The sequence below is a fragment of the Podarcis erhardii genome (genome assembly GCF_964252035.2).
Source record: "Podarcis erhardii genome assembly, chromosome: 14".
NCBI lineage: Eukaryota > Metazoa > Chordata > Lepidosauria > Squamata > Lacertidae > Podarcis > Podarcis erhardii.
Window position 1 is genome coordinate 51,970,266 of NC_138503.1, and position 22,545 is coordinate 51,992,810.

Here is a 22,545-nt window from a genome sequence, read left to right on the forward strand (position 1 = left end):
CCCTTTCCCTCATAATGCTAGAACTATTGGACGTCCGAAGAAGCTTAAATCTCAGGAGGTTCAGGACAGATAAAAGGAATCGCTCCTTCATGAAGCACATCGTTAATCTATGGAACTCACTTCCACAGGAGGCCGTGACAGACACCAAGCTTTAAAAGAGGATTGGGCAAATTAACCCTCAGTTGCAAAGCAAAAGATTGAGAGGGGCTGGGGACACCTTGGCAGGCATGTCGGATGGTGCCCCTGGGCACCGTGTTGGAAAGCCCAGCCTAACAGGCACGGCAGCCCTTACCTGTGTGGGGCGTCTTCTTTGCAACGTCGGAGGATGGAGTCGTTTCCTGGGGGCTCTGGGGTTGTGGACATGACACTGGGGTTGCGGTTCCGTAGCGTTTGCTGCATCCCAAAAGGTAAAAGCAAAACATCAGCAGGGCAAGCCTATGAACGCCTGCTCAGAGACAAGCCTCAGTGAGTTTGAGGGTATTTACTGGCAGGCTTTTTCTCTCTCCTCCTTCCTCCAACCTTCCGCCGTGAGCCATTTTCTCCCAGTTGTCCGGGACGGATTCCCTTTTTGCATCCCGTAACTTGCCGAATTCTAATAGATTTCAAGTTTTAAAGCAGTGCTCGGATTAGCTCCGTCAGCTGTAGGTCCTAATTCGTTGTTGGTTTTGGAAGCTAACTGCTTTCATAAGAAGTCTGAGGCTTCACAGGGTGGGTTTAAAGTTGCTCCCCCTTCATGCCCTCAGCTCAATCCCGTCCCTGATTAAGACCCAGGGAGCAAGAGAGCACCTCTGGGCACCGCTGGGTGCCAGTGCCCCTCAGGATCTCTTCCCGAGGATCCGAGGTCCCCGTAGCCTTCGCGAAACCTCTCAAATAGCCCCCACACCGCTCGAGACCCCCCGAAGGGTTATCTCGCACTTCTTATCATGTCTGCAGTTCCGCCGGAAGCAGCTCAGTTCAGTTCTGAGGTGTTAAGTTGTCTATATATATTTGGTGTACTGAATATTCTCAAACCGCCAAAGCATAGAGATCAACATTGTGCTATTTTCCATTAACCGCTCATGGACTTTCATTACTAGCATCCTCATTCAGAACAGATTCTGTAGAACAACAACAACAACAACAACAACAACAACAACAACAACAACAACAACAACAACAACAACAACTTATACCCTGCCCACCTGGCAGGGCCTCCTCAGCCATTCTGGGCAGCTTCGATATTAAAAACACAATAAAAGATCAGACAATAAAAACTTCCCTAAACAGGGCTGCCTTCAGATGTCTTCTAAAAGTCAGTTGTTCCTTGACATCTGATGGGAGGACATTTCACAGGGCAGGCGCCACCACCAAGAAGGCTCTCTGCCTGGTTTCCTGTAACCTCACTTCTCGCAGTGAGGAAACCACCAGAAGGCCCTCAGAGTTGGACCTCAGTGTCCAGGCAGAGCGATGGAGGTGGAGACGCTCCTTCAAGTATATTATTATTATATTATTATTATTAGGTTTTGCCACAGCGACTCAAAGTGACTTGCAATATTTTAAGCACAAAACAAACATGTACCTTCATTAAAACCAGCATTAACACCCCCCCCGCTCCAGATTAAAACATACCAACCAAACAAGAAGGCTGGCCAACCAGCCTGGTTAAAAATGAACGTTTCTGCTAGGCACCTAACGGTATATAATGATGGCACCAGGCGAGCTTCCTGGGGAGAGCATTCCACAAGCAGGGAGCCACCACAAAAAGGCCTATTTTCATGTTGCCACGCTTCCAGATCTCTCATGGAGGAGGCACATGAAAAAGGGCCTCTGATGACCATCACAGGATCTGGGTTGGTTCATAGGAGAAGAAGTGGTCCTTAAAGAATTGGAGTCTTGAGAAGACTCAAAATCAGCTCTTGAACCCAGTACAGTGGTACCTTGGTTTACAAACTTAATCTGTTCCAGAAGTCCGTTCTTAAACCAAAGAAGAAGAAGAAGAAGAAGAAGAAGAAGAAGAAGAAGAAGAAGAAGAAGAAGGGGAGTTTGGATTTGATATCCCACTTTACCACTACCCGAAGGAGTCTCAAAGCGGCTAACATTCTCCTTTCCCTTCCTCCCCCACAACAAACACTCTGTGAGGTGAGTGGGGCTGAAAGACTTCAAAGAAGTGTGACTGGCCCAAGGTCACCCAGCAGCTGCATGTGGAGGAGTGGGGAAGCGAACCCGGTTCACCAGATTACGAGTCTACCGCTCTTAACCACTACACCACACTGGCTCTCTAGCGTTCTTAAATCAAGGTGTGCTTTCCCATAGCAGCGGGGGACTCAATTTACAAATGGAACACACTCAACAGGAAGCGGAACATGTTCTGCTTCCAAGGCAAAGTTCACAAACCAAAACACCTACTTCTGGGTTTGCAGCGTTCTTAATCCAAGGTCTTCATAAACTGAGCTGTTCTTAAACCAAGGTACCACTGTACTATCCTTCACCAGATGTACTCCAGCACAGCCAGTGGTTGGAGAAGGAAGGAGCTGAAGCTGGGAGGGTACCAGGCTGGGCATCTGAACCCAGGAAGTATAATTCATGTTTTGCTACTCCAGCTATAGAGGGAAGACATCCTTTTCATTTACTGGGGCAGCATTTCCTACAAACCACCAGCAAGACACCTTTGTTCTCTGACCAATTCCCTCCGCCACTAACTGCCAACCTGCTGTGCCGCTGATCGCATTGTGCCTAATGGGATGTCTGCCTTGAGAGACAATGGGAAGACATCTGCACACATTCCTGACCCAGCTTTGACTTACAAACATGAAGGGCGTTAGGAACTGCGAGGAATCCAAAATGTTTCGCTAAGAATAAAGCATAAAAAGCAATTGCAATGCAGTGAGGTAAGGATCACCACTTCTCTCCCCCCACTGCTAAGTTTTAAAACCGAGCGACGAGACAGCGAGAGCCTGGTGAAATAGCTTTAAATAAACATAACCCAGCAGCGGGATGCATTTTAAGAGGAAAGGTTAATAACGTTCTAATATAGAGAATATGTTAAAAGGATTAAGGTTGCTGGCTGGCGAAGCCTCCCTCTTTCGTAGGGGCTGGAATTGTTGCCGGCACAGAAAGGAACATTATAGAGGGAAGGTCACGGAAGCGAGGCCCCCGCAAGCTCCTTACGATTTTGCCAACTTCGCAGCTGCCCACCGAGTTGCTGATGGAAACGGGATTAGAGGAATTGGTGTCCGCGTGGCTGCTGCTGCTGGCCTCACCCTTGTCTTCGTCGTGTCCTCGAACTGCTGGGCTCACAAATGACAAAAGCGGAGGAAGTCAGGGAGGATGAGAGAGAAGCGAGATATTGGCATTAAGGCCCGCTTCGGTGGAAATAATTCTGTGCAAACAAGATTTCTATCACATGCGATTATTGCTCTCGTTTGGTTCACGGTGGCAGCCCCAACCCCTCGCGGTGCTGCCGTTATTATTTTTCTCTGTTCCGTGGTGCAAAAAATCTCTCTCACTTCCTGAACTTTTCCCACCACTTTCTTCTCTGTTCCAAAACTTCAGGGCTGGAGGGATGAGTCAAAGCCAGTCTTTTGCAGTGGTCACTGGACTCCAACTCCCATCAGCCCTGGTAAGCGTGGTCAATGGCCAGGGAAGATGGAGAATGTAGGACACCAACATTTGGAGGGTCCCAGGTTGGGAAGGCTGCCCTAAGCAGAAACATATGCACCTCTTTGGGTACAGATGTTTCACTCGTGCAGATCCATTTCTTAAAGCACTCCTTCTCCCACCCCCAAGCAATCAAAATGAATTCAACAACTTCAACAACTCCCCCCCCAGGACAAATATTCACTTAAAAGTAAAGGTAAAGGACCCCTGACAGTTAAGCCCAGTTGCGAACAACTCTGGGGTTGCGGCACTCATCTTGCCTTACTGGCCAAGAGAGCTGGCATTTGTCCGCAGACAGTTATTCCAGGTCATGTGGCCAGCATGACTAAGCCGCTTCTGACGAAACCAGAGCATAGCACAGAAACGCCGTTTACCTTCCCACCGGAGTGGTACCTATTTATCTACTTGCACTTTGATGTGCTTTTGAACTGCTAGGTTGGCAGGAGCTGGGACCGAGCAACGGGAGCTCACCCCGTCACAGGGATTCGAACTGCTGACCTTCTGATCAACAAGTCCTAGGCTCTGTGGTTTAGACCACAGCGCCACCCAACTCCCGCTAATGTTTGCTTCATCACACCTGTCAGAGCTGCCTCTAGGTCCCAGCTCACAGAGGACCAATGCTAGGCTGTCGTAACGTACAAAAGTCTTTATTGAAGTTCAGCTTCCATTTCAAAGCCGCAGCGTGCAGCCCTACGTCTTAAACCCTAGATCGGCGAAGTCCCGTCTGAGTCTCCTCCCCTCTGACACCAGTTTAAGATCCTAGCCCTGCTCCACCTTTTCCGCTGCTCTCTCCTCCTCTGGGTCCTCCTGCCCGCTGGGGCATTGCCCTTTCTGGACTCTTCCGACGCTGAGTCGCTTAGCTCCTCCCCCTGCCTCCGGCGGGCTTTAGGACCCGGTTCCCAATCCTCATTCTCTGCTGTCCCGCGCTCCTGTACATTTGAACTTGCCTCTCGCGCCAACCCCGTGACCTTTCTCCTAACCGTTACACTACTTCTGTCACTGCTTCCCTCTTCCGGGATACTGGCTGGATCTGACCTCCCCTCCGTTGTCCGACTCTCCGATGGAGGCGTGGTCAGCCCTGCCTCGTCTTCTCTCCCTGGTGGGGAATGTACTGGCCCCGACACTTGGGACTCTTCCCCCCCCCCCTGCTCTGGTGGGGAAGCTGGTCCTGATTTCCAACTACTGCTCTGGGAGTCCCTGCTGCCCCCTTGCTCCTGGGGCATTCCCCTTGGGAACCCCCTACCCCTGGCCACTGGCGCCCCCTTCTGTGAATCTTCCGATTCGCTGGAGAGGCTCATGGAATCCCTCGGGCCACTGTCCTCTTCTCCTACGCTCCCCTCGGATTCTTCCCCTTCGCTCTCCATTTCCTCTCTTCCCTGTGCCTCTGCTCCTGAGCCCCTGACAACACCCTAATAGTGGATATACAGGTGGACAGCCATCTGTCTCAAAAGCTACACTAATTCGTCTTATCCAAGTGTTTGTTTAACGGCGGGGTCTCATTGGGGTTCTCCTCTGGGAAGATCTCCTCTGCTTCTGGGTCTCTGCATGTGGGCTGGGCTCGACACCTGCCTTGCTTCTGTGTGGGAATGTTTCAGCTCCAGAGTGACAGAAAGCAGACCTGAGTCAATTGCCGGTCTGTTTTAAATGATTCTCAAAAAGTGTTTGCTATCAGGGAGGGATATATATATATACACACACATATATATAAACATTGCAGCTCTTATCTTTTGGGAGCGAGTTTCGTGCTCGCCTGGCTGGAAACGTTAGTTAGAACAAGGGAAACAGCTTGAGCATTAACAGGGAAGACGGACGAGGCAGGGAAGTTCTTTCTCTGACCTTGATAATCCGATGCTCGGCTCAAACCGACGGGGGATTTCGTTCTTGGCAGCTGGAAAAGGACAGAAATGAAACTGAACTCAGGACACAAGCTAGGATTCCTCATAAAAAGAAACACCTTTTCAGGCTTTCCCAATGCCAAAGGGCAATTCTATGATTTGGGGAGAAACAGAAATGGGCAGAGAAGCATAAGCATAGCTCCTGTGCTTTGTGAAACTAACTAAGATTGCGTTCACGTGAATGTAAGAGAACAATATTACATCAGTTCCACAAACGGAGGGTTTATAAAAATTATGAGCATGGTGGGAAAGGGGAGAGAGAATGGCTGCCAGAAGGAAACTCACACATAGTTATCTCATGGAGAACATGACCACGGGTGGAGGTCGTTGGCTTGCAAATGGATATAACAAATTCATGAAGGACTGACCCGTGGGCTATGGGCAGCAGTCAGAGATGAGTCAGACTCTGGGAGCCATGAGACGGATCAGTGGTCAGAAGCATTGATCAAGGTTGGGCCAAAGAACAACCAATAATGGATGTCTTGAAAAGAGGATTGGACAAATTCATGGAGAGGAAGCCTATAGATGACTTCTAGCCATGAAGGCTACGATCTGCCTCCACACTCAAAGGCAGTGATGCATCCAAATACCAGTTGCTGGAAATTTCAGGAGGAGAGAGTGCTCTTGTGCTCATGTTCTGCTCCCTGGTTTCCCACAGACACTTGGTTGGCCACTGTGAGAACAGGATCCTGGACTAGATGGGCCATTGGCCTGAGTCACGAGGGCTCTCCTTAGGTTCTTAATTTCAGGAACATGCAACACTCAGGATGATCTCTTTGCTCATGCAAGGCTCAACTGGAACAGGACTCCCTCTTTTATACCTTCCTGCCCAGAAGGATCCAATGGCAAGCCTGCATTATCAGGATCAGTCCAGAAGAATGAGAAGGCTCCTGCCTGCTGTATTGTGGTTCACCGCTTGGGGCAGCCACATGCAGACTCACCAGTTCCTAACAGCCTATGAATGGATTTAAGCCACAATAAGTAAACAGGACTGCCAAAGTTCAAAGGCATTACAGTGGTGCCCCGCAAGACGAACGCCTCGCAAGGCGGAAAACCCGCTAGACGAAAGGGTTTTCCGTTTTGGAGGCGCTTCGCAAAACGAATTTCCCTATGGGCTTGCTTTGCAAGACGAAAATGTCTTGTGAGTTCCTGCGGGTTCCCCCCCCCTTTTGCCCCCTTTTCCTAAGCCGCTAAGCCGCTTATCAGCTGATCCGCTGATAAGCCGCTTAACAGCTGATCCGCTAAAAGCTGCTAAACCGCTAATAGCGCTAATCCGCTAAGCTGTGAATGGGCTTGCTTCGCAAGACGAAAAAACCGCTATACGAAGAGCCTCACGGAACGGATTAATTTCGTCTTGCGAGGCACCACTGTAAACCTGTGATTACTGTTGCCAAGAAACAATGGACAATGGTCTGGAGATGGACTTTACATTTTCATGTTAAGTGGTTTAGAACAAGTGTTTGGAAAGGCAATGCACAAATCTATTCATACTACTGCAATGTGCTCTAGGTGGGGTTGCCTTTGAAGGTGACCTGGAAACTACAACAAATTCAGAATGCAGCAGCTAGACTGGTGACTGGGAGCAGCTGCCGAGATCACATAACACCGGTCCTAAAAGACCTACATTGGCTCCCAGTACATTTCTGACCTTTAAAAGCCCTAAATGGCCTCAGTCCAGTATCCCTGGAGGAGCTTCTCCACCCCCATCGTTCAGCCCGGACACTGAGGTCCAGCTCTGAGGGCCTTCTGGCGGTTCCCTCACTGCAAGAAGTAAGGTTACAGGGAACTAGGCAAAGAGCCTTCTCAGTAGTGGCGCCCTCCCTGTAGAACACCCTCCCATCAGATGTCAAGGAAATAAACAACTATCTGACTTTTAGAAGACATCTGAAGGCAGCCCTGTTTGGGGAAGTTGTTAATGTTTTATGTTTTATCATGTTTTAAAATTCTGTTGGGAGCTGCCCAGAGTAGCTGGGGAAACCCAGCCGGATGGGCTGGGTATAAATAATAAATTATTATTAATACAGTTGTTGTTGGCATCTGTCTGTCTCGAGAGAAAATGGAGTGCAAACTAATGAAGTAAATATGGTAAATGCCTTAAACCATGACATCCAAGCCACAGCCCCTTTGAAAACCTCTTGGGTAGGATGTGTGCTAATGAGATCATCAAGGCATGGGGTGGGTGGGTAGAGAACTCCAAACTGGACTAGGCTAGCAGATTATGGTAAATCAGGGAGTCAGCAAACTTTTTCAGCAGGGGGCCGGTCCACTGTCCCTCAGACCTTGTGGGGGGCCAGACCATATTTTGAAGGGGGGAAAATGAACAAATTCCTATACCCCATAAATAACCCAGAGATGCATTTTAAATAAAAGCACACATTCTACTCATGTAAAAACACGCTGATTGCTGGACCAGATTGAGAAGGTGATTGGGCCAGATCCGGCCACTGGGTCTCAGTTTGCCTACCCATGTGGTAAATCCTGGCAATGTTTTAAATGAAACCCTAAATCTAAAAAAAAGCCCAGTTTTTTCCCCATTGTGGCTAAATTTGTCTTAGTGAAACTTTTTGCAGTTTCCCACAGTGGCAGAAGATTCAGTCAATCAAGCAGAATGAAGGACTTCAAGCACGTTTCCCTGTACACTTGAATGAGTAAAAAAGACAAGGTTTAATTTAACTCTGAATTAGGTAGCTAATTTTCCTCTGGATCTTGGCTGTCTATTACTATTATGTTGCCTGCTCTGAGTTCCCTATTATTCTTCCCACCCAATGGGAACTTTTCCATCAGCCTTCTGCTGTCTATCAGCTTTTCCATTTGCGCTGGAGCTTAAAGGATCACTCCAATTTTCCAGCTTTTCTTTCTTCTTCTTTTTTTGCTATTGCAACTATCAGAGAAACTCTGTAGCCAGAGAAACTCTGTATTCCACAGAATGCAGCAGAGGAATGGATTGCGTACTCCCAAAATATGGTTCTCCACAGAGTTGGCCCAACTGCACCACACTGACAGCTGTTTGTAGGTTTGATCCAGGTATGCTCATTGCTATAAGAGGTGCTGCAACTCACCATGAATCCCTCCCTTGTTCTCTTATAATGGCAATGGCGCCCACCTGAGAAGTGCTGGAATTGAGTTCTGGTGAGTTCCAGCTGAAAAAAGCCCTGGTCCTCTATCTGCACTTCCTGTATTCTCCATCCAAAAGGCAGGATATTATCAATAACATGGCATCCATGCTTGCCTACCCGATATTAGAATTCCTGCTCCATGATTGCAGTCATGGGATTTTTGTCTATCACATGCCGGTGTATGTTTTGACTCCACAGAGTGGGAAGTAATGGAGACAGGATGTTTGTGTGACTGTGTTCCATGAAGTGGGACTATTGTCCTTTGTTCTTTCTCTTTGCTGTCTGATGCTAGAGAGAGAGGGAGCCATGTTGCAGTGCTCCGTGGGTGTTTATATGTAAATAAAGTAGATTAGCCAAAATGCTGAGTTGCTGAGGTCTGTTATGCATGATGCGCAAACTCTGCGGATCCCTAAGTGTGCCGGTGTCAGTTGGCATCAGTTGCTGTGATGTTCGGGCTGAGGAAAGCTTATGAAGCTCCCAAACGATTGCCCAGGAGGGAGAGAACATGCCAGTTGGGCATGTGTCTCTGCCAGGGTCCTACTCGAGTGTAGGCTGAGCTCCTGACACCCTCAAGATGATTCCCTGCAGAACATGCCCCAGTATTGCCTTCCCCAAGCTGGTGCCCTCCAGATGTTTTGGAGTACCACCAGTTTCAACCAGCCAGCTGGGGCTGTTGGGAATTGTTGTTTGAAACCTTTGCAGAGTACTAAGTTGACCAAGGGCATCTTAGAGGTCTTAAATCATGACCTTGGGCCTCTGAGAATTTTGCCTTGTGTTGGAACATACCTGGATTCCCTTCAGGTTCATCCTTCGAATTCGAGGCTGATTGGGCAGGAAGAACTTGCTGTCGTCTGGAGACTCCTCAGAGGTCGAGGAATCATCTGCCTCCTGGCCGTTGATCCTGGGGCTGGGAGCTCTAGAAATCACAGTGAGGGGCAGATTCCTTGGTAAGCTCTGGAAGCAAACAGAAGGAAGACTTTAGTGACCGGTGAGCTCAATGTGGCTCCCTAATTAGAGCTGCATTCCTAACCTCACATACCTGGGAGGAAGCTTCCTTGAATTCAATAGGACTCAATTCTGTGTAGACATGGTTAGAGTTGTCACCAAGGGACCATTAGGAGAAGCTTCCTAATGGTAACAGCTGTGGAAGTGGTGGTCCCAGCAGGCAATGGGATTTAGGCAGAGGCTGGCCACCATCTGGGATGTGGTGGTTGCATCCTGCATCTGCAGCATCTTGTACTGAGCAGAGAGTTGGAATAATCAACCTCCAAGGTCCTTTCGGGCTCTAGGATTCGATTCTAGCATTCGAATACTGCACTTTAAAATAATTCACCCAGTGCACTAGTGGGGAGCCTGTGGCCCTCCAGATGTTATTCTACTCCAGCTCCCACCAGCCCCAGATAGTAGAGTCCAAAGGGACCCTGAGTGTCATCTAGTCCAACCTTCTGCAATGAAGGAATCTCATCTAAATCTTCCCTGGTCATCCACCCTCTGCCATTCAAAACCTTCAAGGAAGGAGAGTTCCAAATACAGTGGTACCTCGCAAGACGAATGCCTCGCAAGACGAAAGACTTTTTCGTTTTTTGAGTTGCTTTGCAAGACGAATTTCCCTATGGGCTTGCTTCGCAAGACGAAAACGTCTTGCAAGTTTGTTTCCTTTTTCTTAAAACCGTTAATACCCGGGGTGCATTCAGGGGGTGCAGTTGAGACTTGACTTCGAGGAGCAACTCACAGCACGCGGTGTGGTAGCCTTTTTTGAGGTTTTTGAAGACTTTGGTGATTTTTGAAGCTTTTCCAAAATCCGTGCTTCGCAAGACGAAAAATTCGCAAGACGAAAAAACTCGCAGAACGAATTAATTTCGTCTTGCGAGGTACCACTGTATATGGACCATGGGTTAATGTCCCAGAGCTGACAAGAAGTTCTAGGATTTCTTCAAGATGTTCCCAGAGCCCTCTCCTACTCCTGTCCATTTTTTGTCAGTGCCACCCTGCTTGGAGGATATTCTGGACCTGGGACCCAGGGAAGGATTCCTGATGGTTGCAGGTGCATGGATGCTGCATTCGCACGTTAGGATTCTTATTGCACACTTAAACAAATATTGGCTGTAAACATACCCCCCCCAAAAAAAATTTCAATGTGTGATGTGACACAGAGCAAGAACCTCCGCTGGCTCTACCTGATCAAAGAAGTTGTCCTTAGAGAGACGCCTAAGTTTGCACTCCATGTTAAAGATGCAGGCTTCCTTCCGGACCACCTCGATTCGGAGCTCATCGTTCTTTTCCTCAAGCTCCCGGATCTGCTTCCGGTACTTATCCTTCTCAATCAGACACTGGGAATACTGGGCTTGAGCCTCATCCCGTGAATGGAATGCCTTTGAAAGCAAAGAGAGTCGGATGAAGGTGCTTGCCAGAGGATCTTAGCACCCAAAACGTTCGCATAAAGAGATACAATCTTTCAGGTGGCTCAAGACAGATGGGGCTTTATAGGCCAGAACCAAGCACTTTGAATTGAGCCCAGAAGCAGAGGAGGAGCTGGTGAAGTTGCTTGAACAGGTGAATAACATGCTCCCTGTGACCAGCCTCAGTCAGCAGTCTGGCTGCAACACTCTGGACCAGCTGAAACTTCTGAACACTTTTCAAAGGCAGCCCCACGTAGAACACATTACAGTAGTCCAACCGGGATGTAACTAAGGCACACGTCACAGTGGATATGTGGGATGCGGCACAGAGCAGCAGCGGGGAGAGCCACTGACTGATCTGATGGTGTCAACAAGATAATAATAATAATAATAATAATAATAATAATAATAATAATTTCCCCAGCCACTCTGGGCGGCTCCAAATCGAATGTTAAAAACAATACAGCATTAAATATTACAAACTTCCCTAAACAGAGCTGCCTTCAGATGTCTTTTAAAGATAAGATAGCTGCTTATTTCCTTGACATCTGATGGGAGGGCGTTCCACAGGGCGGGTGCCACTACTGAGAAGGCCCTTTGCCTGGTTCCCTGTAACCTCATTTCTCGCAGGGATGGAACCGCCAGAAGCTCCTCAGCGCTGGACCTCAGTGTCCGGGTTGGACAATGGGGGTGGAGATGTTCCTTCAGGTATACTGGGCCAAGGCCGTTTTAAGGCTTTTAAGGTCAGCACCAACACTTTGAATTGTGCTCGGAAACGTACTGGGAGCCAAAGCAGAGGGGGGATGTCAGGGACTGGACTGAACAAGAGGAGTGGGAAATGAGCTCTCGGTCTGATTGGCTCCTCTCAGAAGAGGAGGAGTGGGAAGTTTTGCCCTCTCAGTCTCCAGCAGTTTCAGGAGGAGAGGGAGACAGGGATGATGTACAGCTGAATGAGGAAATGCCTAGTTATGGGATAGTGGAGCAGGAAGAGGGGTAAGTTAGAGAGCAGACAGCAGAGACCTCCCTGGAGAGTGTGGGAGGCCCTCCTAGTCCAAAGGCTCGCAGGTTCCTCCACATTCAAGAACAGAGAATGCGGAGGGATGTGATTCTTGTAGGTTCCCAGGATGTTGTGGGAGATGGAAGAGGAGGAACTCAGAGCAGGCAACATCTCCTACGCGTGGAGACATGGATCTTTTGGCTTGTGTCAGATGCTGCTGGTGGTTGCTCGTGAGTAACCAGTCAGGACTCCGACCTGTCTTTTACAGGTTTTATTGTGCAAACTATTTACAGTGCAGATCTACAAAGTTCATGTCCGTCTTAGTCACTTTCAGAATCCGGGAGTGGCCCCTTCCGGCTTCTCCCCCAACATAAGAACTTCGACACCCCAAGTCACCTCCTCCTGTCCTTGTGTTTCACCCCTCTGCACAAGCTGGGTGATGGAACTGACGAGGCGAGGTGCTGGGGCTCTCAGCAGCATCCTCAAGCCCTTCCCTCGTCTGGCTGGCCCCTTCCCTCTCTTCTCTACTGGAGGTGTGGCTTTTCCCATTGCTGGAAGAGGAACTGCTCCTCAGGAGCTTTGGAGGCTCTCTATATCCCACGCCCCCCTTGCCTCCTTCCCCTGTTCCAATGGCAGTCCCCTGACAGCTTGCAACCAGATGACAGAATAAAAAGCCATAAAATATGAACTGTTTGTTCTTCTTGACCCTGAGGCTACCAGGGGAGGAGAGGATACCCCACGCCTGACAGGGAGGCATCGTTCCACAAAATGTTTTGCCGCCTCCCTCTTCCCTGAAACAGGAGCTGCAAAAGTTCCTGTAAGAACTCTCTGCTTGGCTCTCACTCCGATTCCTTCCCTGACTTCTCTCCCTCCGTCCCCAGCTCTTGTGGTTCCAAGTACAGTACCTGGTCTCTCTCCTTCTCCACTTCTTCCAGCTGAATCATCACTGTGTTCATCCGATGCTTGTACATTTCGCAGTCCTTCCCCAGAGTGGAGCATTTCAACTCCAGTTCTTGTTTCTCCTCGAGGTACTACAAAGCAATCAATCAATAAGCACAGGGCACCAAGGCGATCGATGAAGGGCTAGCCTGCTCCAAAGCGGGGAACCCCTGCTGATCTATCTCCGCATGTCAGGGCACCAGGTGGCAAGAGGGTTTGGGGGGTACTGAGTCCCATGGTCTTGGTATTTCTCTGAAATCTGTTTGCAAGGCCTCGTTGCAGACAGTGCCTCCGTTAGAAGAGTTGGTCAAGCAGTACCATAATAATGTTCTTGTTGTTGATGGGGTAGGCTGCATAACTAGGGCATCCTTTGCACAGTGTGTAAAATGAATATCATATTGCTGGATAACCAAGATAAAATGTTATATGCTGCTTGTGGAATAATTAAGCATCTTTTAAAGATGGGACGCGGATGGCGCTGTGGGTTAAACCACAGAGCTTAGGACTTGCTGATCTGAGGGTCGGTGGTTCGAATCCCCATGACGGGGAGAGCTCCCGTTGCTCGGTCCCTGCTCCTGCCAACCTAGCAGTTCAAAAGCACGTCAAAGTGCAAGTAGATAAATAGGTACCGCTCTGGCGGAAAGGTAAACGACGTTTCTGTGCTCTGCTCTGATTCTCCAGAAGTGGCTTAGTCATGCTGGTCACATGACCCGGAAGCTGTATGCCAGCTCCCTTGGCCAATAAAGCAAGATGAGCGCCGCAACCCCAGAGTCGGGCACAACTGGACCTAATGGTCAGGGGTCCCTTTACCTTTACTAAAGATGGCAGGCAAATAGCCTGATGGTGTTATGCTCAGGGGCTTAGTGAGGACAGAAAGCCAGGCTGTCAATCCTTCGCCTGCAGCCTAAACACAGCACACAGCAGCTGGCTTTGTGCAAAAGAGTTGCCAAGCGAGGGCAATGATAATTCTTTTCAGCTCACCCACAGTTCTAATTTTGATGCAAAGGGGGTGCACAGGAATGGAAATCTTGCCCTGGCCCTAAAAATGCCATTGGGCACTTTGCTGGATGCGCCACACCTCCTACCCCAAACCGCTAGATCTAGATTAAGCTTCCTGCTTCTGTTCTTAGCGCCTCTTGCTTTCCCCCTCACCTTATCTCGGAGGTCCTCCGCATGGCGGGTCTCTTCCTGAAGGTTAAAGATCTTGTTGACCAACTCCTGGCGATCCTCCAGGGCCTCTTTGCGGTCGTGTTCTAGAATATCCAAAATGGCTTTGTCTGAATCCGGCAAGCTGGGTTTCCCAGCCTGAAAGACATTTGTGCAAAAGGCGTAGATAGAGGCCAGTGGTGGGTGGAAGGAACAGGGAAAGGGAAAGAAGAGACACGGATCACAGGGAGAAAACGAAAGGTGGATATTTCCTTAGATTGTAGGCATCTTCAGGAAAACAAACAAAGAAACCCTGGGCCAGTCTCACAGGGCAAAGTAAATATTGCTTTTCCGTGCTATATTTTATAACATAGCCTTTGATATATTTTAGCCTGCATCCTATCTAGAGGGCATCTAGAAACCTGCACTGCCATGATCACAGTCCTTTTAGCACGGATTCCAGTGGGTTCTGCCAAAGCTCTCCCAGCCCCCTTTAATGGATGTGCATGACACAAGCGGCGCGAATGCGCCATCCTAAGCATTCCTGCATTCTCCAACCCTCCACCCCCTTTCCCAGGGGGTTTCTGTGCACATGCAATCCCAGCGAGAGATGCACATCATGCTCTATGTTCAGAAAGCATAAACTCCACTCAGCCCAGGTACCTGTCCCTGCCAGCTAAAGCCACTGTCACATCTTTGCCTTTGGGAGGAATGGGTTTTTAAAAAGCTTGCTGGGAGCATGCACCCATGCGCTCCTTTTCTTCAGATTTCAACACGCTCTTCAGGCTAGAAGTAAAATCTCAGCGTGGCAGGAGGAGCAGCTGCTGCTGCTGCGAGATTAAACCTGCTATTAAGCATTATGAGATTTTTGCTCTTTTAAGAAGAAAATTTTACAGGCTGTTTACCAACACATCCATCTTCAGACGCCAGGACAGGTGATTGCAGGGTACATATAATCACAGAGGAGGTGTAGAAAAGCCTGCAGGAGTCTATAATTGAAGAGACACAGGCAAGTGCATTCTCCGAGTTCAGATCCTTGCTCCATCTAGCTCAGTATGGTCAGCACTGACTGGCAGAAACTCTCCAGGGTTTCAGGCAGCAGGTCTCTCCCAGCCCTACCTGGGGGGCTGCAGCTGGGACCTCTTGGGGTCACAGCAGATTTCTCTCCCACTGGACTATGGCTCTAAAGCGTTAGGCTACGTCCGGTGGTCACCGTTAGTGTGATAAACAGAAACAGGCAAAAAGCTCTCTCTTTCTTTCTTTCTTTCTTTCTTTCTTTCTTTCTTTCTTTCCTTCTTTCTCTCTCTCTCTCTCTCTCTCCCCACCATCTTTATTAATAATCTTGCAATACATTACATATATATAGAACATCTCATAAAATAAATTAAAATTTCAATCATATACATAAAAAAGAGAAAAACGAAAACATATACTTATCTTTTCTTACATATTTATAAACCTTAAGCTTCGGCTGTATTCAGCTGTATTTATGCTGCTTTTTATGCGATTATTAACAAAGAGCGTTAACCAAAATTATTAACAAAAAATATCATAAAAGCTTTGGGCTTCCTGTCAATTCCCGTTGTATGATATTATTCTGATAGTGAATGTACCTACCACCATTTCTCTGTTCTTTATATATTCTCCAATAGATTCTTACAGCAATTTGTACCATCAGTCTTATTTGTCATATATTTCTTTATCCAAGGTCAATCAAGAAACAGAGACAGGCAGAAAGCTCTGACTTTTCGAACGTTCCGCCAAACAGGGTTTTTGGAGGGGGCAAAAGATGGGTTCAGTTACTCGCTGCTTCACCTTTCTGGGCTGCCGCCACCCATGTTTTGCCGTGACAGCAGCTCCCCTCTGTGTGGCTTTCCCAAACATAGGCTAGCATCACCCGTAAGGGGCTTCTGGAGGACAAACTGTGTCCAACCCACAGAAGGACATGCACCCCCCCCAAGAATGCTCCTTGGAACCCCCCCAAGAATGCTCCTTGGAACAATGATACGACGATGCGTCATCGCTCACATGGTCAGATTTGGTTAGCTACTCTAAGGGTATTTATGCAGAAGGTTGCTGGATGTGCATTCATTTATTAGATTGATTTAAAATGGCCACCGGGCAGGAGGGCTACATTATTTCTATCCTGGAGGCAGTATGCGGATAAGCCCTCAAATGTGTCCTTTGTCCATTAGGTTTTAAAACTGGATTGTTAAAAATACAGTGGATGCTCGGGTTGCGAATGTGAACCATGTGGGATGCACGTTCGCAACCCACAGCGTTCGCAACCCACACCTGTGCGTCTGCTCACGCGTGGGTTGTGATTCAGCACTCCTGTGCATGCGCAAAGCGCAGTTTAGAGCTCCTGCGCATGGGTGACTGCTGAAACCTGGAAATAACCCATTCCAGTACTTCCGGGTTTCGGCGGGTGCGTAACCTGAAAAACCGCAACTTGAAGCGGCTGTAACCCGAGGTATGACCGTATAAGTTTTTATGGACGTGCATGAATAAGTTCAATATAATGGAACCAAGAGGGGGAGGGGAGGGAAGCCAACCAAAAAAACCATGGTTTTTGATTTTGTATTGTTCTTGCTTTTATTTTTGTTATTTTTGGAAAATTAATAAAATGTCAACAAACAAAAAAGGTATCCTTTGTCCCACAGAGCAGGGCTTGAAAGCCCAAGCAGAGAGGTTCTTAAATTGTGCAGAGCCATTTGAGAAGAAGTTGCTGGATCAGGCCAGTGACCCATCTAGTCCAGCATCCTGCTCTCACCGTGGCCCAATGAGATGCCCATTAAGGGAAACCTGCAAGCAGGATTTGAGGACAAGAGCAACTCTCCACTCCTTCAGTTTCCAGCAACTGGGATTCATAAGCATCGCTGCCTCTGACTGGGCGCAGAGCATAGAAATCATGGCTAGTTGCCATCAATAGCCCTCTCCTCCATGTTTCCGGAAAATTACACTGTGAACAGTCCCTGAAGTCTTCCTCCCTGCTGCCGACTAGAACAAATGTTCACTTCGCGACTCTTCCCCCCTCTCCCTTCAGGTGTCCAAAAATAATCTCATAAACTAGGAGCTGAAAGGTACAGATACGTGACAAGCAAAGAATAAAAAGCGTTCGCTTTTTTAAAGTCCCTGACACAGCCATCCACTGCTCTGCTATGAGATCTCAGATCCAAACCCCACAGAACTCTTCATCCTACGCACTTCTTTTTCCCCAAAATTAAGTCCCGCTGAGTTCAAGGGGGACATTCATATCTCTGTGTAGTTGTTTCTCTACTGCACTCCTGGGTGAGCCAATCTGTCTGGCTCCAATTAATTACAACTTTATTTCTTCACTGCTTTGTTTCCAGCTTGTGATTAAGCTCAAGTTAGTCATGCTGATTAACTGATTAACGCTCTCACTCTTCCAAATTATTAGTTGCAAGGCATCTCCCGGGAAGATGGCAGAAGGGAATATGGGGAGGGTCGTCTCAGATGGAAGGTGGAATGCGCCGAAAGTGAATGAGCCAGAGGGTTGCTGGGTTACCCGAGAGGCAGGCTAGGCACATGCTTAGGGCACGAGCAAAGCAGCTACACCGAAGAAGAACATTTAAAAAGAAAAAAAGAATCTGACATTTGATATTTCAAAAAAAAAAAAAAAAGCATTGATGTCATCACGGGAAAAATCAGAACCTTGTTAAAGAGTTTCTTACACTCCAACAAAAATTCTTTTTCCATTTTGCTCTTCTCTGCTTATTACTCGCTTATCCCCACCCAAAGCCAGGGGAATCATACTAATGTAGATTGAAATAATGTGAACAAATTGAATCTGGCAATGTGTTGCAGTAAATCTATGTTTTGCTTAATTTTTTATTTTTTAAATTTTATTTTATGGTTTAATAAATAATAACGAGAACAATTTTATTCTTTGTACCCCGCCCATCTGGCTGGGTTGTCCCAGCCACTTTGGGTGGCTTCCAACACCTATAAAAACACAAGAAAAGGTCAAACAACTTCCCAGTACAGGGCTGCCTTCAGGTGTCTTCTAAAAGTTGTGTAGTTCTTTACCTCCTTGGCATCTGACAGGGGTGGAGGGGTGTTCCACAGGATGGGTGCCACTGCCAAGAAGGCCCTCTGCCTGGTTCCCTGTGGCTTCACCTTTCACGGTGAGGGAACCGCCAGCAGACCCTCAGAGGTGGAGCTCAGTGTCTGGGCTGAACCACGCCTTGGGCTGGTTAAACAATCTATTGCTTTTTAAATGTGTTTGTGGAAGGGGGCTGTTGGCTGTTGCTATGATAGGTCTTTTGTGTTTTCATTATGTATTTTTATTATGTAAACCACCCTGTGATCTTCCGATGAAGGGCGTTATATAAATTTAATAAAAATAACCAGCCATGAGCCAGAAATTAATCCTTGCTCACCTGAATTATGGACTGTAACTCCTGGATCTTGGTCTTCAACATCTCATTTTCTCGCTCCAGTTCCAGGACTTGTTCCCTCTTTGGCCGGTTTTCAATGTCATTCTTGAGCTTCAGGGACTGGTTTCTCTCGAGCTTACATTCCTCTTCCACTTTGTTCAGCCAGTGCTTCAGCTGGTCAATCTACCAGTGTACAGCGAATGTGTGTGATAGAGAGGGAAATAAGCAAAGAAACATCAAATAAACGCTTGTCCCCTAAAACTAGACTCCACACGGATGAATGGTGTGCACAGCCTATGTTTCAAAAGGCGGAACATTGTGACTGATGACAAGCCCTGCCTAAAGACATCAGATTCATTCAGCTTTTGGACTTCGGGTTTATTAAAACCCTGAATGTGTCTTCGTTTTATACCATTTTAACTGTTGTCGTTTCCCCCAAAAGAATCCTGGGAACTATAGTTTTGTGAGAGTGCTGGTACTTCTCAGTTGGAGATCACCATGTTTTCTAACAGAACTAGTGTTCCCGTGGGTCCTTTGGGAGAGAATGTGTCAGGGCCGGACTGAGGAGGAACGGTGGGGGCTGCGCCCCTTCTCCTGAACCTTCCTGAGAACAGGAAGACAGTATAGATTTAGAACAGTGGTTTGAAGAAGGACATAGTTCAGAGAATGTAGAGGGGGAAAGCTGGGAAATATTGGAAGAGGAAGCAGAAACACTGGGGGAAAGACAGCTGAGAGACCCAGCGTCTTTTGAGAGCATTTTGGGGGGGGGGGCTCCCCCAGGACTAGACGTGCAGTGAGAGTAGCCAAACAGAAATCTCAGAGACAGAAAGCCCAGGGATGATGTAGGATAAGAGAGATGGGGGGAGGGACTTTACTTGGAGCAACGGCATTATTAGGGAAGCCTGCATTCCTCTGTCATTCTCTGTGAATTATTGAATATATTGCTTGGTAAGAGCATTTATAATTTCTCTGATTCTGGGCTGCCACCATGGGAGGGATCTGGTTCCCTGAAGCCTGACGGAATGATTCATAAACCAGTATAAGGGCAGATTGGGTTGGACTCCAGTTCCCATCATCGCTGGCTATGCTGGATGGGGCTGATGGGAGTTGGAGTCCAACAACATCTGGAGGGCTGTAGGTTCTCCATTTCCGTCTTTGACAAATGGGCAAAGAAGATATTTGCAGTCAGGTGTGGAGTCAAAACAGCCCCTCTTCTCTTCCCGAAATGCCTCTCTCACCTCGAGCTGGAGGTCCCGGCTTCTCATCACCGCCATGTTCTTCTCTTCGCTCAGCTGGGCATACCTCATTGCCAGGTTGTAGTTTTCGTCCTTCACCTTGACGAGCTCGTCGTTGTAGTTGTTCCTTTCCTCTTTCATCTTGTTGTACCTTTCCTGGAAGGTCAGCAGCTCCTTCAGGTTGAGCTTCAGCTGTTTCCGCTCATCCTCCAGCTGGCGGGATTTGGCCAGGAGCTCGCAGCGCTGAGCATCCTTGGTCTTGACCTGCTGCTGCAGCTTAATGATCTCATTCATCAGGAAATGGGTGAGGCCTTCGTGACCCTCTTCTACTGAAATGGAAAGGAGACGGACACAGGGTACCAGGGCTACGTGCCTTGACAGGGTTACATTGCAGAAAGTGAGTAGCAGAGCATGGATCGAGGTGATGAAGAGAGAACCAGGGTCCGCTGGTCCAAACAAAAGAGAAGAATCTAAGAGGAGCCTGCTGGATCAGGCCAGTGGCCCACCTAGTCTAGCATCCTGTACTCACAGTGGCCATCCAGATGCCTATAGGAAACACACAAACAGGATCCGAGCACAAGAGGTTTCCAGCAACTGGTATTCAGAAGCATTACTGCCTGCGACCATGGAGGCAGAACACTGCCACCATCGTTAGCAACTATTGGTAGCCTTCTCCTGCATGAATTTGTCTAGTCCTCTTCTAAAGCCATCCAAGTTGGTGGCCATCACCTTAATCTCCCAACACTCAGATAACCTTGGGTTTATTTGGAGAATCAAAGCCCCATGACCCCAGACTGGGGGGGTGCAGGATGCTTGGTGAGAGAAGGACCCTTGGATTGATTCAGAAAGGCAGGGTTAGATGTCACTGGACTCCAACTCCCATCAGCCCTAGCCAGCCTGGCCAATGGTCAAGGATGATGGGAGTTGAGAAACATCTGGAAGGACCACCAACCACACAGCTTCCCCACCCGATTGTCCTGCTGCTCTGATCCTCCTCCCCACTTTGCCAGTCTTGGCCCCATTGGTGCTCTGCATAAGAACCGGGAAAGCTCATGCAGACCTTTTTATTCATGATTTTCCTTGCAATGATTCTGCTTCCCCCACTGAGCCCTGGTAAGGCTGGATCTAACTTACCAACAATGGTGGAAAATCGCCGTGTCGGCTCCTTCCCCGTCACCAGTTTGTACAGTTCTGGGTAGTAAAATTCTAGGCTTTCTAGGAAAACCACATAGCCCCTCTCTCCTTTCGTGTGGAGGATGTCCAGCAGCCGACCTAGAGGGAGACCAAGACAGGACATCTGGATGAGAAGAGGGAGGAGAACTCTCGTTTCATTAACTTTCCAATATAATTTGAAGAGGGTGTACAAAAGTGGCACAGAAAGTTTGAAATGGCTATCTGCATCTCCTTCTATATCTAAGGCACCTTTCCTAGGTCTCTTAGAGGTCTCCTAGGTCTCCCTGTATCTCCTTCTATATCTAAAGCACCTTTCCTAGGTCTCTTAGAGGTCTCTTAGAAGTCTCCTAGGTCTCCCTGTGTCTCCTTCTATAGCTAAAGCACCTTTCCTAGGGCTGCTATATGTCTGGATTTCAAAGACGAAATTGGCGTTCAAAAGGCAGTGCTTGTCCTGGATCTTAGGCAAGTCAATTGAAAAATTGTGGGGTTTTTTTGTGTCTTTGTAAAAAATAGCTCAACAGCTCTGGGTTTTGTCCAGAAAAAGCTCAACAGCTTTTGGTGTGTCCTGGTTTAGGAATATGGCAAACCTTTCCCCAACATGCAATTTAAAGTTCCCAAAACACTAAATGTCTCTCCCAATGTACCCAGGGTCAGCTTTTCACTTGCTGTAACCCTACCAGGAACCCTGAATTTGGTACAAATGTTCTGACAGAAGACTGGTGCCATTGTAATCAGTGTAGCTGTGAGCACCTGGCTGTACCTGCTCGGTTGATTTTGGAGAGCAGCATTGGCGAGTTGAGCACTTCATCCTCATCTTGTTCATCAATGACTTTACACTGGCGCAAGTAAGGGGTCAGCTTGGCTGGGTTGATGTAGCGGGTCAACATGTGGCGATTGCACTCGACATTCTCCCAGAGGGCATCCACTTCATCCTTCAGGGTGTCCATACTGAGATCATCCATTTCTGATTGTATTCCCTAGAAAACGATGGTGAGAAGAAGAGGATGGACAGGTCAACGAACAGAATAATTAGGGAAGTTCTGTACCCTGTTGGTAAAAATGCATCAACAGAAGGTGCACATGAATTTTATCAGTAAAGGTTACTCTGCTTCTATATGAACTAGGGCTGGTGATTTATCTCAGCCTCACCAGCAAGCACGAGGGCGCATTTTGGCAGTTGTTGCCACATTTTCATCCCAAAAGCCCTCCAAAAATATCTACCATTGCTAGGGTTGCCAGGTCAGGAGCGTCCCAGGACCTAAGATTTCAGGGACCAAACCTGACAGGGAAAGCCCCTGGTGATTTCTCCTCTGCACTCCCTCCCATCACTTAGCCTTGGAGATGGAGGTTAATTGGGAGAGAGGAGGCTGGAGTAGGATTTTAATACTGTTGATGATTCTAGTAAGTTTTTGAGAAGCCTGGAAATTTTGATGGATTTTGATATTTTAAAATTGTTTTTAATATTTTTTCTACTGTACCAGGAGTAAGGGTCTATATTTCAGGGGGCAGGTGGGCTGGGGTTTTTTTAGATAGATGTTCTGTCTGTCGGATGTTTTGTATAAAAACACACTTGTCATTTGTCAAACAATAATGACCAATAACACCCCCC

General features: G+C 47.8%; 1 protein-coding gene across 1 annotated transcript in view; it reads right to left on the bottom strand.

Moving 5' to 3' along the window:
• The window catches only part of CARD11 (caspase recruitment domain family member 11), a 93,801-nt gene that overhangs the window by 27,058 nt on the left and 44,198 nt on the right, over positions 1–22,545 (bottom strand). The window contains exons 2-12 of the mRNA XM_081840167.1: positions 21,697–21,913; positions 20,898–21,035; positions 19,767–20,092; positions 18,532–18,711; positions 14,135–14,287; positions 12,949–13,074; positions 10,825–11,019; positions 9,434–9,601; positions 5,473–5,524; positions 3,148–3,266; positions 293–393 (exon numbers count right to left, since the gene is read on the bottom strand). Of these exons, the coding sequence (XP_081696293.1) occupies positions 293–393; positions 3,148–3,266; positions 5,473–5,524; positions 9,434–9,601; positions 10,825–11,019; positions 12,949–13,074; positions 14,135–14,287; positions 18,532–18,711; positions 19,767–20,092; positions 20,898–21,035; positions 21,697–21,898 (1,760 nt within the window). The 5' untranslated portion in view covers positions 21,899–21,913. The remainder of the gene's footprint in view (positions 1–292; positions 394–3,147; positions 3,267–5,472; positions 5,525–9,433; positions 9,602–10,824; positions 11,020–12,948; positions 13,075–14,134; positions 14,288–18,531; positions 18,712–19,766; positions 20,093–20,897; positions 21,036–21,696; positions 21,914–22,545) is intronic.